The sequence below is a fragment of the Brassica oleracea genome, chromosome C2, assembly GCF_000695525.1.
Source record: "Brassica oleracea var. oleracea cultivar TO1000 chromosome C2, BOL, whole genome shotgun sequence".
Classification (NCBI taxonomy): Eukaryota; Viridiplantae; Streptophyta; class Magnoliopsida; order Brassicales; family Brassicaceae; genus Brassica; species Brassica oleracea.
Window position 1 is genome coordinate 43,390,295 of NC_027749.1, and position 15,325 is coordinate 43,405,619.

The 15,325-nt window shown below is 35.4% G+C and overlaps 3 protein-coding genes across 3 annotated transcripts; 1 reads left to right on the top strand and 2 right to left on the bottom strand.

Moving 5' to 3' along the window:
* Window positions 1-390: 390 nt before the first annotated feature.
* On the top strand, window positions 391-2,469 carry LOC106322678 (UDP-galactose/UDP-glucose transporter 1). The gene is made up of 6 exons (XM_013760778.1): window positions 391-600; window positions 1,031-1,128; window positions 1,218-1,348; window positions 1,444-1,474; window positions 1,564-1,667; window positions 1,743-2,469. The coding sequence occupies exons 1-6, from the start codon at window positions 497-499 to the stop codon at window positions 2,271-2,273; spliced, it is 999 nt and encodes a 332-aa protein (XP_013616232.1). The 5' UTR covers window positions 391-496; the 3' UTR covers window positions 2,274-2,469.
* A 359-nt stretch (window positions 2,470-2,828) lies between these two features.
* LOC106319136 (myb-related protein 3R-1) lies at window positions 2,829-6,362 on the bottom strand. Its single transcript, XM_013757381.1, has 10 exons — window positions 6,224-6,362; window positions 5,717-5,955; window positions 5,563-5,609; window positions 5,417-5,473; window positions 5,257-5,329; window positions 5,130-5,185; window positions 4,837-5,022; window positions 4,421-4,742; window positions 3,833-4,321; window positions 2,829-3,755 (listed from the first exon to the last, which is right to left on the bottom strand). Exons 2-10 carry the CDS (start codon window positions 5,819-5,821, stop codon window positions 3,645-3,647), a joined length of 1,446 nt encoding a protein of 481 aa, XP_013612835.1. The 5' UTR covers window positions 5,822-5,955; window positions 6,224-6,362; the 3' UTR covers window positions 2,829-3,644.
* Window positions 6,363-10,764: 4,402 nt separating this feature from the next.
* On the bottom strand, window positions 10,765-11,859 carry LOC106324313. The gene has a single exon (XM_013762303.1). The coding sequence runs from the start codon at window positions 11,857-11,859 to the stop codon at window positions 10,765-10,767; it is 1,095 nt and encodes a 364-aa protein (XP_013617757.1).
* Between the last annotated feature and the right edge of the window lie 3,466 nt (window positions 11,860-15,325).

Sequence of the window (15,325 nt, forward strand, 5' to 3'; positions counted from 1 at the left end):
AACAATTCATAAAATATTTATGTATCAATATCATCAACCATTTTCTCATTTTTCCATGAAAATTTATGTTACAACTTTTTAGAAAATTCAATATATGAAAATTCCAAGTAAATCAAATATCAAATGGCCCCCAATGATTGTAACCGTAACCCACTCTGGTCAACTTCAAAGCAGCCAGCCACCGAAACTTCCTAACATGTTGCAAACTTTCGAGGCAACGTGTGGTTTTAATAGCAAACAAACGGTGTGTAGTTTCCCTTTCTACCTCAGACACGGAGACCATTTCACAAGCTGAGCCCCAAAATGGTATTACGCGTCATCTTACCCAATCAGAAGCGTAAAGCGAGATCACCAGTCCAGTGTTTAACCTCCACGTGGAGCATCGACGTCTATTTTCGCGCCTTTTTGTAACAAATAATAAAAAATTAGTCCAAAACAATAACATCTCGGTCGCCGGAGGAATAATCGGCGGTGCGGAGGCGTTTCCCTGAGGGAGATGGAGGCGAATGGATCTGGATTCCGGCGAATTCTGCTGCTGGCGTTGTGCGTCTCCGGAATCTGGTCCGCCTACATCTACCAAGGCGTTCTTCAGGAAACTCTGTAAGTGCAATTCGTCACATCGGATTCGGATCGATTCTCGTCGCTTCATTGTTTCCAATCGTCATTTGACTTGTTGTGGCGACATTGTTGCTAATTTATATCCACTTAGTCTACATTATGGGCGCCATGATTCGTCTGCAATTGCTATAGATATAGATCATGCAGTAGCTTTGTTCTCAATCACCAACAAGGATTTGGTTTATGATTAAAACTCTTGGATTACTTAGTAGGTGGTGTTTAGAGATCACATGTTAAAGTCTAATTGCGAGATATCTTTTAATTTAACAGCCTTAGGGGATGTAGAACCTCCTCCTAGTCCTCCAAGTAATAATCATCATCCCAAACCTGTGGTTGGAAGTTATAGAGACATAGCTACGGTAAACTTTTACTTGGTCCATGGACTAAAAAGTAAATTGCTTTTTCTCATTAGGTCTACAAAGAGATTCGGTCCAGATGAGAAGAGGTTCGAGCACCTTGCATTCTTGAACTTGGCTCAAAGTGTAGTCTGCTTGGTCTGGTCTTTTATTAGTGAGCATTTGTTCAATCCCATCTCTATCTCCTTTATCATGGAATACATACAAAATGGAGCTGAAATATAAATCTGATTTTTGGTCCAGTGATTAAGCTTTGGTCAAGCACCGGCAACGGTGGTGCACCATGGTGGACGTATTGGAGTGCCGGCATCACTAATACCATTGGTCCTGCCATGGGGATTGAAGCCTTGAAGTATATCAGTTATCCAGCTCAGGTATCTTTTTTACCTGATCAGTCATACTCAGATCATGGATTTTGATTACTTCTTAGGGTAAGCGATGGGTTGAGTTCTGATCTTGCTTCTTGCAGGTCCTGGCAAAATCTTCAAAAATGATTCCAGGTAAGGTATCTCTATCTGTAGTTTTCAAATGTTAAATCCATTATCATCTCGAAAAGATTATTATGAAACACTCTTTTACCATGATGCAGTTATGCTGATGGGAACTTTGGTTTACGGAATAAGATACACTTTCCCTGAATACATTTGCACCTTTCTTGTCGCGGGAGGAGTAGCTGTGTTTGCTCTTCTTAAGGTATGCAAATCATCTCATCCAAAAGCTTTGATCACAGCATATTTGTAAGCTTATGATATATTTGGTTCTTTCCAGACAAGCTCTAAGACAATTAGCAAGCTAGCACATCCAAATGCTCCCCTAGGCTATGCACTTTGCTTCTTAAACCTCGCCTTTGACGGATTCACAAACGCCACCCAAGACTCCATTGCCTCAAGGTACCCGAAAACCGAAGCTTGGGACATAATGCTGGGGATGAATCTATGGGGCACAATATACAACATGGTCTACATGTTTGGATTACCACAAGGGATGGGATTCGAAGCATATCAGTTCTGTAAGCAGCACCCAGAAGCGGCATGGGACATTTTAAAATACTGTCTATGCGGTGCGGTGGGACAAAACTTCATATTTATGACGATAAGTAACTTCGGGTCACTAGCTAACACGACCATAACGACGACAAGGAAGTTTGTTAGCATAGTTGTGTCATCGGTAATGAGCGGGAATCCATTGTCGTTGAAGCAATGGGGATGCGTTTCGATGGTGTTTGGTGGTTTGTCTTATCAGATTTTCCTTAAATGGAGCAAGTCGAAAAGAGTGGAGAAGAAGAAGCAAAAGAGTTGAACGAATGAGCCAAAGCACAAAATGTGTTTAGCTCCTGTCTCTTGTTACTTTTTTCTCATATCTCTAAACTGTGTGTTTTAGATTTTTCCTTTTAGCTGTTTATGTTTAACCAACCGAAACATAGAGTCTCAAACCAGGTTAGTCAACTGTAAAACTAGTGATGCAGAGAGGTAATAGTAATGATGATTCAAAAATATGATTTAAATTTTGTGATCCAATCTTTACTAAAAACTAAGGACATTCTTGGTCGGTTCGACCGGTATGGGTCAGTATTGAAAACATTTATTACGAACTGAAAACCGGTTTAGAAGAGGACTAATAAATAAGAGCGGTTGAAAGTTTTCAAACTAAAAAAGGTAGAAAGTGATGATTACGTTTTGTCTTCCACTAACTAACATACTTAACTCTTGCCATTTTAAAGAGAAGCAGATCCGGGTTCAACTAAGAACCCTCTTCATTTTGAAGTTTTGTTTCTGCATACAGCCACGGAAGGAGGAGAAGAACATGAAAGCATAGCAGGTAAGTTTATAAAAACAATAATAAAGATAGTATAGATTTCACACCAAAATCAAATCGATTTCACTAATATAATCATCTCTTTACAAATCACATGAATCTTCTGAGAGGGAAACAAAGGGGAAACAAAAAAAAATATTTTTTCTGTTTTTCTTCTTCTCACACCTATGAGAAGTTACACTACAGAAAGAAAATGGGTTGAAAGCAAAGTTATTTTTTCTTCTTCTCCAAAACCTTATGCTAGTCTTGGCTTATCTTTTCTTCTTCTTCTTCTTCTTCTGTCTGTTTTTTTCTAATCATTACTGTATAAAGAAAGGCGACATGCCTCTCTGAAGTTGTTACTATATAGGTTTCTTCTGTACAGAGAATCAAGAACACAACAAATCAAGAATTCATGGGGGAAGGCAAAGACCCAGATTATGTATCTGGGTTTGACCCTAAAAGAGGGGGAGATGAAACCAAAGAATCTTTCTTTTTTTTCTTAGACACACAAACTATAAACCGAAGAAACACTCATACTTGAAGCCTTTTTTTAAGTATGATAATGATGATAAAAGGAAACTCTCCTAGTGAGTTGAATGCTGAGTATCTGAGAGAGAAACTCAGTTTCTGAGATAGGTCTAGACTTACTAGAAATGTTACCTTTAACATTCTATGGAGTCTAGACCACTGAGGGGGAAAAAATGCAGATCATGGCACGCCCGCTTCACTAAAACTTTTTCAGGCCGATATGGCTGCAAAACCTATGAAGAAATATCTAAGCAAAAAGAGAAGAAATGCATGTTATGTCCTACTCCATGTGGACACAACTGCGGTTTTAGGTTTTTTGTTTTTTTCTGGTTGGGTTGGTTTGGTTTACAAACTATCAAGAAGGACTCTTTTGCAAGGAGGTGGTTGTGAAGGATTAGCACTCGGACATGGATATGGGGACTCCACACCCAGTGTTTTTAGAAGAAAGCTCCTCTCCTGCAGTGACACAGATCAGTTAGTTCCATTCCTATAAAACTATACCAATTCAAATGATTCGGTGCAAGCTTACTTACACTTTCAGAGAATTGAGGGCTTGGGATGCCTGCTGCTAGAGATCTGAACAGTGGAGTGACTTGAACGGGCGAGTTAAACTCTTCTTCACCAGACATGGGCACAATCTCACTACAGTTCTTTAGGATATCATCATGACAAGTTGAGAGTAAACCCTCTTGTTCCACAGTTGCATCAGACACAATCCCTTGATCCTGTAGTACCTCCACGACACTTTGCTTCTGAGATATTGTCTGAGTATCAGACATTGGTTGCTGTTGGGTCTTATCACCAGACAGGTGCGGCATTACAGTTGATCCTGAGCTATTCTCAGAGCTTGCTGGTGAATCATGGAGATCAGGTTGCCTATAAGATGCTTGACTAGCTTCATTACTACTCCTCAAATCTTCAACAAGATCCTTGAACTCCTCCTCAAGCTGGAAATCCATCTCCGGAAGTCCATAACGGAATATATCATTCTCTTTGCTTTTATTCAAGAAATTCTGCAGGACCTGCACATTAGTAGCACCAACAACAACAACACTTATGTTATACTTATACAGCTTCTTGAAAGTGTTGTCTAATCACAGCAAAAGCGCATAGTTAGTTACCTTCCATGCATTCTCCATGCTTTGTTCAGTGTTGTCTGAGTTAACTTTATGCGCCAATGAACTGAGAAGCTCGGCTTGTTGCATCAAATTTGTTACCTTTGGATCATCCTTCTTAAGAAACGCTTCTTGATTACCTTTGTGTTTACCCTCAACATCTTTCACACTGCCTGTTTGATGCTCCTCCGTGCTATCTCCACTTGCGGCATTGTGGGGTGGTACCGAAAATGGAGGTCTAACCTGCTGATTCACACCTGAATGAACCTTTATATGTGATCTATCCCCATAGCTACTGATCTCTTTAAGGTTTGGAATGTGACTTCTCCTGAAATAAGAGCACAAGGACAAAACATGTCAATCCACATTTCAAAGCTTTCTTCTTTGAATCCAAAAGAGAAAACCCAAAACAAGTTTCTCACCTGGTTTTCTTAGCAATAGGAGATTCACTTTCGACTTTGCAGGGTGTAGTAACACCATCTGGGAACAGCACTCTCTTGTTGTTTGAGTTCACAGAACAAGCAATACTATTCTCTTTAGCCATGGCTTCATACTTGGCTCTCTTCTTGCACAGTGTTGTGAACCTGTTCTTCACTGCATTATCAGTTCTACACAACAAACAAGAGAAGAACATATTACCATCTATACTTTCATTTTCATAACTTGATTCATAAAAAGCTTTTCTTTATGTTCTGTAATAGATATATATATATACCTGCCTGAGACCACTTTTGCTATCTCAGTCCATCTGTTCCCAAACAGTCTCTGTGCCTACAAAACCAGACACACACAAAGATCAGACACAAACTCTATGGGATTAAAAGAAAGATGTCTTGTCTAACCTCACACAAAAGTGTATCTTCTTCAGGGGTCCAACCTCCTCTCTTGAAATCAGAGTTTAAGTATGTATACCATCTGCAAAACCAAAACCCATGATCCGATTTAAAAAAAACAAAACAAAACACCAGAAACAATCATCTTGATCAGAGTTTTAAACCAGACCTTCTTCTACACTGCCTTGTGCTCTTATCAGTAAACTTAGATGCAATGATCGCCCAACTGAGAAACCAATTAACACAACAAAACATCAGAATCAATAAAACATAAAACTTTGTCCGAGAAAATTGTAAGAAAGAGAAGAGACTAACTTTTGAGTTCCATTTAAAGTGATTTGCTGTCTGAGTATATCATCCTCCTGCAAAACTCAAAGCAAAACCTATCTCAGAGACTAGACAGAGCAATGAAACAGAGATTCATTATTATTATATATATATATAGAGAGAGAGAGAGAGGGGAAGAGACCTGTTGAGACCAGGTAACAAAATGACGCTCCTTCTTTTTGGAATCATCTTCTTCGTTAATAACGAACTTATTCTTCTTCGTAGTCTTCTTCGTTGTCTCTTCCATTGTAATATATTTTTCTCTCTCTCTCTCTGACGCTCTCCCTCTGTTAATATTCTTTGTCTATTCTTCGACGCTCCTTCTCCCTTTATTATAAAACCCACAGCCACGAGACGACCCCTCCCAACTTTTTTTCTTATCTGGAAAAATAAAAATCCAAACTTTTTTCCAGGAAAAACAAAAAAACAAATACTAATAATAATAAAAAATCACTTTGGAAAGGGACTTATATATTCATCACTCGTGCTTTTAAAACCCTCACAGAATCGTCTTGATTCGTAAGTTTTTTTTTTTATTTCACAACGGTTGAGTTTCAAACAAAAAAACGAAAAGGGTTGTTTTTTTAGAAAGAAAGAAAATAACAAAAGTTGAGATTTTTTTCCTAAAATTGAAATATAAAAGAATCACCTTTTGTTTCTTTGGTATCAGGATTCATGAATCATGAGCATCGGTTTCCTTTAGTAACCTTCACTGTTATTTGGAAACAAATGAAAATTGATCTCTTTCTCTCCGTCACATGACTCCTCTTTTTGAACTCTCATCTCTCTCTCTCTCTCTCTCTCTCTCTCTCTCTCTAAATTATATTTTCAATGATTTTGGGAATTTAATGAAAATAAATAAAATTATTAAAAATAAAATAAAGGGGCAACGTCTATGGATTGGGGGGGGGGCTAGTGCGCGGGTATGAAAGGAAGTTTGAAAAATAACGCTGAAATCCATGTGTCTCCTCCACCCATTCATGTTTTTATTTATTTTTCTTTATTTCGATTTGTTTCTTTGTAATTACCACATCCATACGGTATTAGTATTTCTTTTTTTGTTTTTGAACTAAGGTATTAATATAATTTCATGATTTGTATAGATACAAGAAAGTCTGATACATTCAAAACTTGCCTTAAGTTACACACAACGGAACGTGGTGATTTAGTCGTTTGTGGGGGAATATGATTACTTTTATGGTTCGGTTCTCTAATTGTTTTTAATTACAAAAAGAATTTTTCAAAGTGTTTGCATTTGAACAGTGCACATGGTTTGATTCGTGATCTTCAAGCGATAAATTAGTGTCTAGAATACGGTTTTCATTTTTTTCACTCTCATTTTCTACTTAATTGTGTTTAATCTTTTGGTGATACAAGTATTTAGTTTGAAATATAAACTGATGATAACACTTGTTTGACATAGTGCAAGAAAAAGTTTAGCTTGATTTGATACATACAATTCTAGTCTCAATAGAATTTAAACTTTTAATATTTATATGTTAAAGACTAAAATTATGTTCGCGAGGTGTAATCAGGCGTGATGTTTTTTTTCTCTTTCGCTTCTCTCTATCGATAATCGCTTGAAAAGATGTCTTTTCTGGTCTCTGATGTCTTGTTGGACCGTGATGAGGCTTCCTCTTCCCCCTCCTCATTTGTCTCTTTTTTTGGATATCGAGCAGGAATAGTTGTTGTTTGTAGGATTTAGCGGCGGTGTGTCTTTCTCTTCTTCGACTTTAGATAAATTTTATGGCGCAATGGATCTATAGGAGAGTGTCGTGGCTGCTTGAGGACGGTGGTGAGGTTTCTATATACTCCGCAAGTCAGTCATCAAGATTAGGTGCTTGTACTGAATGTTGTGAGGTGGTTTCGACGACGATGGAACTCTTTTGGGGATGACGGTTCCCAGTTCTACTCTCCCTCTTTGAATTGTAGCTCCTCTTGACCGGATTGAAATGGAGATGTGTGTGGGCTTCGGGATTTGATCGACAACGAGACACTTGTAGTATACAAAGCTAGGTTTTTGAGAGTTGGTTCTTTGTTGGTGTCGGTGTTTGAGAACACGAGACTACTCTGTGGGGGATGGGGGCTTATCACTTACAGTTTACCGTGCACAAATCGAAGGGTTGGTCATGACATTGCGACTTTAGAGAAGTCACGGGGACATTTGATTTGGTCGCTGCTAGTGTTCGTTGGAGATGAAGCTTCGGTTCTCCAGTCCATTGGACCACTATGTAAAACTGGTATGACCCCTTTTCTTAGAGTTGATTAATATTAATGAAATTTTTATTTTTTAAAAAAAGAAGATTAAACTTATGTTTATTTCATGATTCTCTTAGATGGCGATTTGGTTTGGGTTTTGTTTTTGTCTTCTAAAAGAAGATTAAAAAAACGAAATCAGTTCTAACCGAATGTCCTAAGATATTGAACAATTATTCTTTAACAAAAAAAAATCGAACAATTACGCAAGGAGATTGACCATGTTGTTCTTGTTGTTTTGTTAAAAGAGTATAGAACGGTGAACCAAAAAAGAAGAAGAAAAAGCAGTGAGTAGAGGACAATTTTACGTTGATACAACCAGCAACCGTTGGTTTTGGCTTTCATATTCTTTGTGAGACTTAATTAAATTTGTTTTATCTAGCTGTAACTTAAAAAAGATCATGCAAAAGAGCTGCTTCGATTCAATTAACCGAACTTAAACCCTCTTTTTTGGTAATTACCTGTACTTAGAGCATCTCCAATGTATTACTTCATTTTTCCTCTAAAATGCCACAACACCAAAATAGAACTGAGTTCTACTCCAATGAATCATTCTATTTTTACTCCAAAAGAATATTCCAAAATAATTCTATTTTTATTTAATTAATAATTGTTAGTAATATCTTATACTTATAAAAAATTATCAATTAACCCCAACTATTTTATGTTTACAAAAATTCTATAAAATATAATTTATTTAAACTAAATATTTATTATTAAAAAGTACAATAATCATAAATATATATAAGATAGCATATTTTGGTTCAATAATGAACATTAGAATTGTTTTTCGACATATGATCAACTAATGCAATTTATAATGAATAATGAATTTCTTTATCTTTGAATTTTGAAATTGAGCAAAATATATTTTTAAACCGGTCATTTTTATTGTTTTATATTTCACTGATCTTGGTGGTTCCAAAAATGATTTACCGGATTATGAAATAACTTAATTATTTATTTTATATTTTTATATTTATTTTTGGTATTTTTATTAGTTTATGCATTTTTATTTAAAATTATTAAATATTCTCTTATGAAAATCATATTTTTTATGTTACTGTATTATTTTTAAATATTAAGTATTAAATAAAATGAAAAAAATATGAAATAAAAATATTTAAGATTTAAAAAACTGTTCTATAAATAAAAAATTTCAACTTCAAAATAACGTGTAAGATTATTCTATAAATGAAATAATCGTAGTCATTACTCCATTTTAAAGTTAAAAATAAAGTGAGGTTAAAAATATTTTATTCTGAAATGATGTTTGAAAAAAAATAGGGTAGAGTTGAAGATGCTTTTATATGTCACTCACTCCAAACCGTTGTTACTTTTTTTTGGACAACTAACCGTTGTTACGTAAAACAGTTCAAAAGAATGAAATGTAAATATATTTTCTTGAATCGGACTTATATGTGTACTTTCCTATGGGTAATCACATGTCATAAGATAAACTAATCTCATTTTTAGTTAAGACGTAAAAGTTAAAACTAAATATTTAGTTGGGATCAGTTAGTTCAAACTTTGACCATAAGGGTTGAGGTACGCGTGAGACCATAGTGGAAACCAACGGCTTATTATAAACAGCGAAGCACTCTGAGTTTCTGACAAATCACTTACTTTAGTTTTGCAAAGTAAATATGATGAATGTTTTTAAATTATATCTGAATTACTTGATCAAAAAATAAAATTATATCTGAATTACTATTATTCTGCCTATACTAATATACTATGACTGTAACTGGTAAATTGATTTGGAATTAATGAAACTAAAATAAATGGAATTATAGAAATGAAATACAGTAAAAAAAATGGAATAAAATACATTTCATTCATTCATGAACAATTTTGTTAATTTTTTCTTTGTATTTTATCAAAATATTTTTGGAATTGGTGAAATGATTATTCCATTCCATTCCATTTATATCAAATGGTAAAAAAATTTTGGAATTAATGGAATCCACCATTCCACATCATTTCATTCCAAAATATTGTAATCCAGTTGCACTCTATATATAGTCTATAGACTTCTTGTCCGAAGTGTGTTCGTAGGTTGACAGTACAAATTTAGGTCGTGTTTTAAGATTTTGTCGGTAAAGAAACTACAATTTTTTTTTTTGAAAAGGCTTTCATTAATATTAAAATGCAAAGAAAATAAAATAAATATAGCCTAGGTGGCTTAGTTCTTGGGCAAGGCCCAGTTAGAAGCATTAAACCCATTATATAGAGCCCTATAACCCAATACAGAAGCCCAGTAGAAAACCCAAGTGAAACCAACTAGTGAAAGAAAAAAGGAAAAGGCAATGGTCGTTGACGTCGAAGCTTTTCTGATCGATGATGTCGAAACTTTTCTGTTTAGTAGACTCGATCACATGCAAGGAACCACGATTGCATAAGAGAAGAGGAGAGTGCTGGATTCCCATCCCGATAGCTAGAGATTTTGTCTTTTACTTGCCGCTCAATGATTGTAATCAGAAGCGCAGAAGATCGAGAGGAGTTACGGTGAAGTCGGGAGTTTCGCTCTGCCCAAATCCAGTAGATGACCGCTTGCCAAGATAGAAGCAGCAGACGTTTCCTGATTCCGTCACCCCCTAAGGATTGCATCTGTTGTAAGCTTTCATTCCAGTTCCTCCTAGCCGTTATATCAAACAGATTGGCCAACGATGTCCAAGTTTCCCAAGAGTAGATGCAATCAAAGTAGATATGGCTTATGCTTTCCTCATAGTCATCACAAAGCAAACATATTGAATCCGTTTGGAGGCCCCATGATCGCAACCTATCACGAGTTGGGGAACGATTCAGAGTTACAAGCCAAGCAAAGAAACTGTGCTTTGGTACTCCTCCAGTAATCCAGAATGCCTTAGTCCATGGTAAAGTGTCTGATTCTCCCTTTAGTTTCTTATAGACTGATCCAGTTGAGTATGTAGTTTATGATTTACCGTCTATCACCCACTCATAGGTGTCTTCTTCTTCTGTAAAACTGATACTCATTAGGAATGCCAGAACCGCAACTTGATTCTCAGAGCGAGCCTGAGGAATAAGCCATTGACCCTCCCTACACAAGCTTGCTAGTGTAGCGTCCTTCCTGATACCTAGGCGTGTGTTCCTCCCCTGTAGCATGAAGTCAGTAACTCGTCCCATCGGGAACCAGTTACCAGTCCAGAATCTGCAGCTCCTTCCATCACCTATCTTCAGCTGGATCCAGGTAAACATTGTATCCCTCATCTTGATTATATTGTTAGTTAACCAGGAGAATTTATGGCTAGGTTTGATAGTCCAAAAGTTGCTTAGGTTATCGTCTAGGACAGTTGATTTGAACCATGTGACCCGTACTAAACCTGCTTGAAAAAACAATAGCCAAATAAGTCTTAGTATGCATGCCTTGTTCCAGACAAGAAGGTCTTTTATCCCCAAACCACCATTCTTCTTCTCTTTGACGACATCTTCCCACACCACCCGAGCAGAGTGGTGGCTCTCAATGTCTCCTTTCCACAGAAACACTCCACAGAGAGAGTTTACTCTTTTTATCACACTTTTGGGGAGAATAAAAGAGGAGCACCAGAATGTGTTTATCCATGCAATCACAGTTTTGATCAAGAGGAGTCTGCCTGCAAACGATAGCAATTTTGCACTCCAAGAAGACAGTCTAGCTTTAATCTGCTGGATCATGCCTTCACAGTTTGTAAGAGATGGCTTTGAGGAGTTCAGGGGCACGCTGAGATATCTTACAGGAAGAGTGGCAATGGGCATACTCGTAGAAGCTTGGATAGTGTCAATTTCAGCCTGAGTCAGACCCGATGCAAAGAATGAGGATTTCTGCATACTCACAGCAAGACCTGACCGGTTTTCAAACTCCTTTAGCACTTGAAAGATCGCCTGGAGAGATGAAAGAGACCCATCAATGAAGATCAGAAGGTCATCAGCGAAGCTGAGATGTGTTAATTTGGCATTGTTGTATTGATGGTGGTAGTTGATCTTGAAATCTGCAGCGGCCTTGTTGAGTAAATGGGATAGAGAGTTCATGGCGATCACAAAAAGATAAGGAGACAAGGGGTCTCCCTGCCTAAGTCCTCTCCTGCCCTTGAATTAGCCATGAACGGTCCCATTGTAGCCAAGCGTGAAGTTTGGAGTGCAGACACAAGCTTTCAGCCAGCGAGTTAGCCTAGGAGGCAAGTTAATGCCATGCAGACAGTTAAAAAGAAAGTCCCATGACAGAGTATCAAAGGCTTTTGCGATGTCCACTTTTATAGTGATTCTCTTAGGTCCTTGGGCCTTATGATATCCGTTTACAAGCTCACCTGCGAGGACAGTGTTTTCAGGAGGAGTCTGTTCTGAACGAAAGCAGTCTGAAAAGGGAGGATGAACTTCAGAAGAATGGGCTTAAGTATTTTCACTAAGAGCCTTGAAATCACCTTGTAGATGGTATTGAGACACGCAATAGGTCGAAACTCTGTGATGAGGGAGGCTCATGTTCTCTTTGGCACAAGGGACATGATAGTCGCATTAGCAGAGGAGGGGAGAAAGGATGAAAGAAAGAAGCCTTTGATTGCGGTGACAACTTCCGTTCCTACTATGTTCCAAGCTGCTTTATAGAATCCTGAAGTCAAACTATCCGGATCAGGGGTCTTGTTCGGGTTTAACCGTAACAGTACACGGGTAATCTCTTCATCTGTAGGGATCAGGTACATAGTCTGATGTTGCTCCTTAGGGACACTGAATCCAGTCAGAGAGCAGAACCAAGCAGGAGGGGAAGGCATGAGCAGGGGCTAAAGAAACTACAATTTGTCGTACAAATTAGGATTATAACATTATATGTGATATGAATATTAGGACAGGGTTACAAAGCCTTTGTAATCTATTCGACATAGAAAAAAAGAAAGAAAAAACACTGATTTCGTAGGGTTTGATGTACCATATGAGATACACTTTATAATCAATCATATTTTTAGTTTAATTATCTTATATTCCATTCTATTTTTGTATTCTACTAGAAAATGGTAAATATAAATTCATTTAAATGGTGGTGGGATGATGATGCATGTAACGTGGGACATATTGAACAAACTTGTCGTCCTATATCATATAGGCTATATGTATATGAAGTACGCGTACATATGTGTTTGTTTCTTCTTCAAACTTATGTGTATCTGTAGATATTATTAGTAGTTTAGATTATTTGAGACTAATATACTTCATATATCTGTTTTCTGATTATTTATTTTTTATGTAGAAGCATTAGTTTATAACTCTTGTTATATATAGAACTTTTACTTTCTTATATTTATTGCATTTCCACAAATTCATCATTTTTAACCATTCGATATGTATTTATATGCATTTATATGATAAATTATTCTATTCACATTTCCTTATTTTTATTTGTGAAATTGCGAGAAATACTATAAGTTAGTTACTACTTTTCAAATACTTTAACATTTGAGTTTATGGTTTAGTGATTATTTTTAGTTCATTTATATTATTTTAAAATAAAATTATCTATTAATTTTCATATGTCAAAATTTTGATAGATATATATGAAATATGTTATGTCTGGAAAGACAACGTACTACGTAGTTACATAGATGAAATGAAAATAGATGTGTAATCAAATAATTTAATTCTTCCTAATAATCTCTTTAAATCAGGAATAAAAGTAGGTTTAAAATTTTATTTCGTTTTCAGTATTACTCGACTATGGGCTCTTTGTCTTTGTGATCACATAGTTCTCAGGCCAGTAGAACTCCTGAATAGGGATAAAAATTAACAAACATTAGTATGGTTAATATATTTTTCTGCCGGTTGATTAAGTCATTAAACTATAAGAATAGATTAACTTATAACATCGTACTAGTTGAAATAAATAAAAATAAAAATTTCAATTTGACCACAAAATTGATATCACTTTCCAAATTTACCTTTAAAATAATTATTTTCATAAATATCTCTGTGATGAAAAAGACTAAACTAATTAACATTTATAAATGTTTAGTTACAAAACATCAATAGAAATTTATAAATTTAATCTCACCCCTTAAATACTAAATCCTAAACAATAATCACTAAACTTTAAACCCAAATGTTAAAAATATTTTTGATTGCATGTATTTTTGAAAAGTGATAGCTAATTTATAGTATTTCTAGTCATTTCTTAAAGTATTAGTGTATAGAAAATGAGAATCGTATTTTTTTGTTAACATGAATAAATAGTATACCATTGATCACTATTGTGTAACAATAGTTTAAGTTCTAATGCGACATTTTTAACATATGATTAAAATGTTAAATCGAAAAAACAGATAGATGCAATGGAAGTAAAAAGGTCGGTGCAACGAGAAAGGCCCACAAGGCCACAAGCAGCCAGAAGAAGGCCGACTCTATGATAAATAATGGAACCCAATGCAAAAGTTCACTCCTTTCTCCTCTCGTTTTTTTTGTAACACTTTTTTTTGTAAAACTTTCTCCTCTCGTTTTGTCACAATTTTATACACTAAAGTTTTCGTTTTTTCTTTATTTTCTATCTGCCAACAAAGTTGTAGTCTTTATAATATTCGCTCTCTTTTAAAATAGTTTCTTTTATACTTAAAACTTTTATATAAAAGAATATAGTTTCACGTGATTAAAAATCGGATGTTGGTTTTGCTATGGTATTAGTTTTTCTCTTCTACCTCTTTTGTCAACAATCCCATACATTATAAATCAATTTTAGTTGATAGAAAAAAAAGTTGGATGAATAATTTCTGTCGGTTCGATGTGATTTAAATGAGAAAATAACAACGTTCTATTTGTACTTTTTTACCAAGCGACTCTCCGCAAGGAATTGTTTACTATAAATCGGTGACCGTTACATGAATATTAGGAATGAATAGAAAAAAATGCAGAAGAATAATATTAAAAAAATGAAAAGAAAAATGAGTCTTTATCAATTTCAGTAAGGAACAAATTTATTCTATATTTCTCTAAAATAAAAAGAATGAAAAAGAATGCAAAGGAAAAATAATTCATTGTACAAAGTAAACAAATTTAGGAATAGTAAAGAATGCATTATTCTCTTTCATTCTTTAGTCACCTGCACCCTTAAAATATGAGAGATAAAAATGCAAAATCTTAAAAGAACGTCTACCGATTGTAATAATCTTCTAATTCTTAGCTAAATGAAGACTAATCGAGAGGATTTTCAATCATCTTATATTTCAAAATAAATCGATGTAATATGAAATCGCGTAGAAATGATATATATATACAGTCCAAAAGAGTTCATCTATTTCTCCATGAAATGCTGACAAGCTTTGTTTACACACTTAAGCTCCACTAGTCCAAAATCTTCGATCCTCTCATATGAATTATCCATGTCCACACAGCAATCCATAATCAATCTACAAAACATCAATTTGACAAGTAGAAATATGGATCAATTCTACTCTACTATGTGTTCGAATTTATCAGCTGAGTATGATATATATTTAGCCTATATATATTGTATGCTAATCAA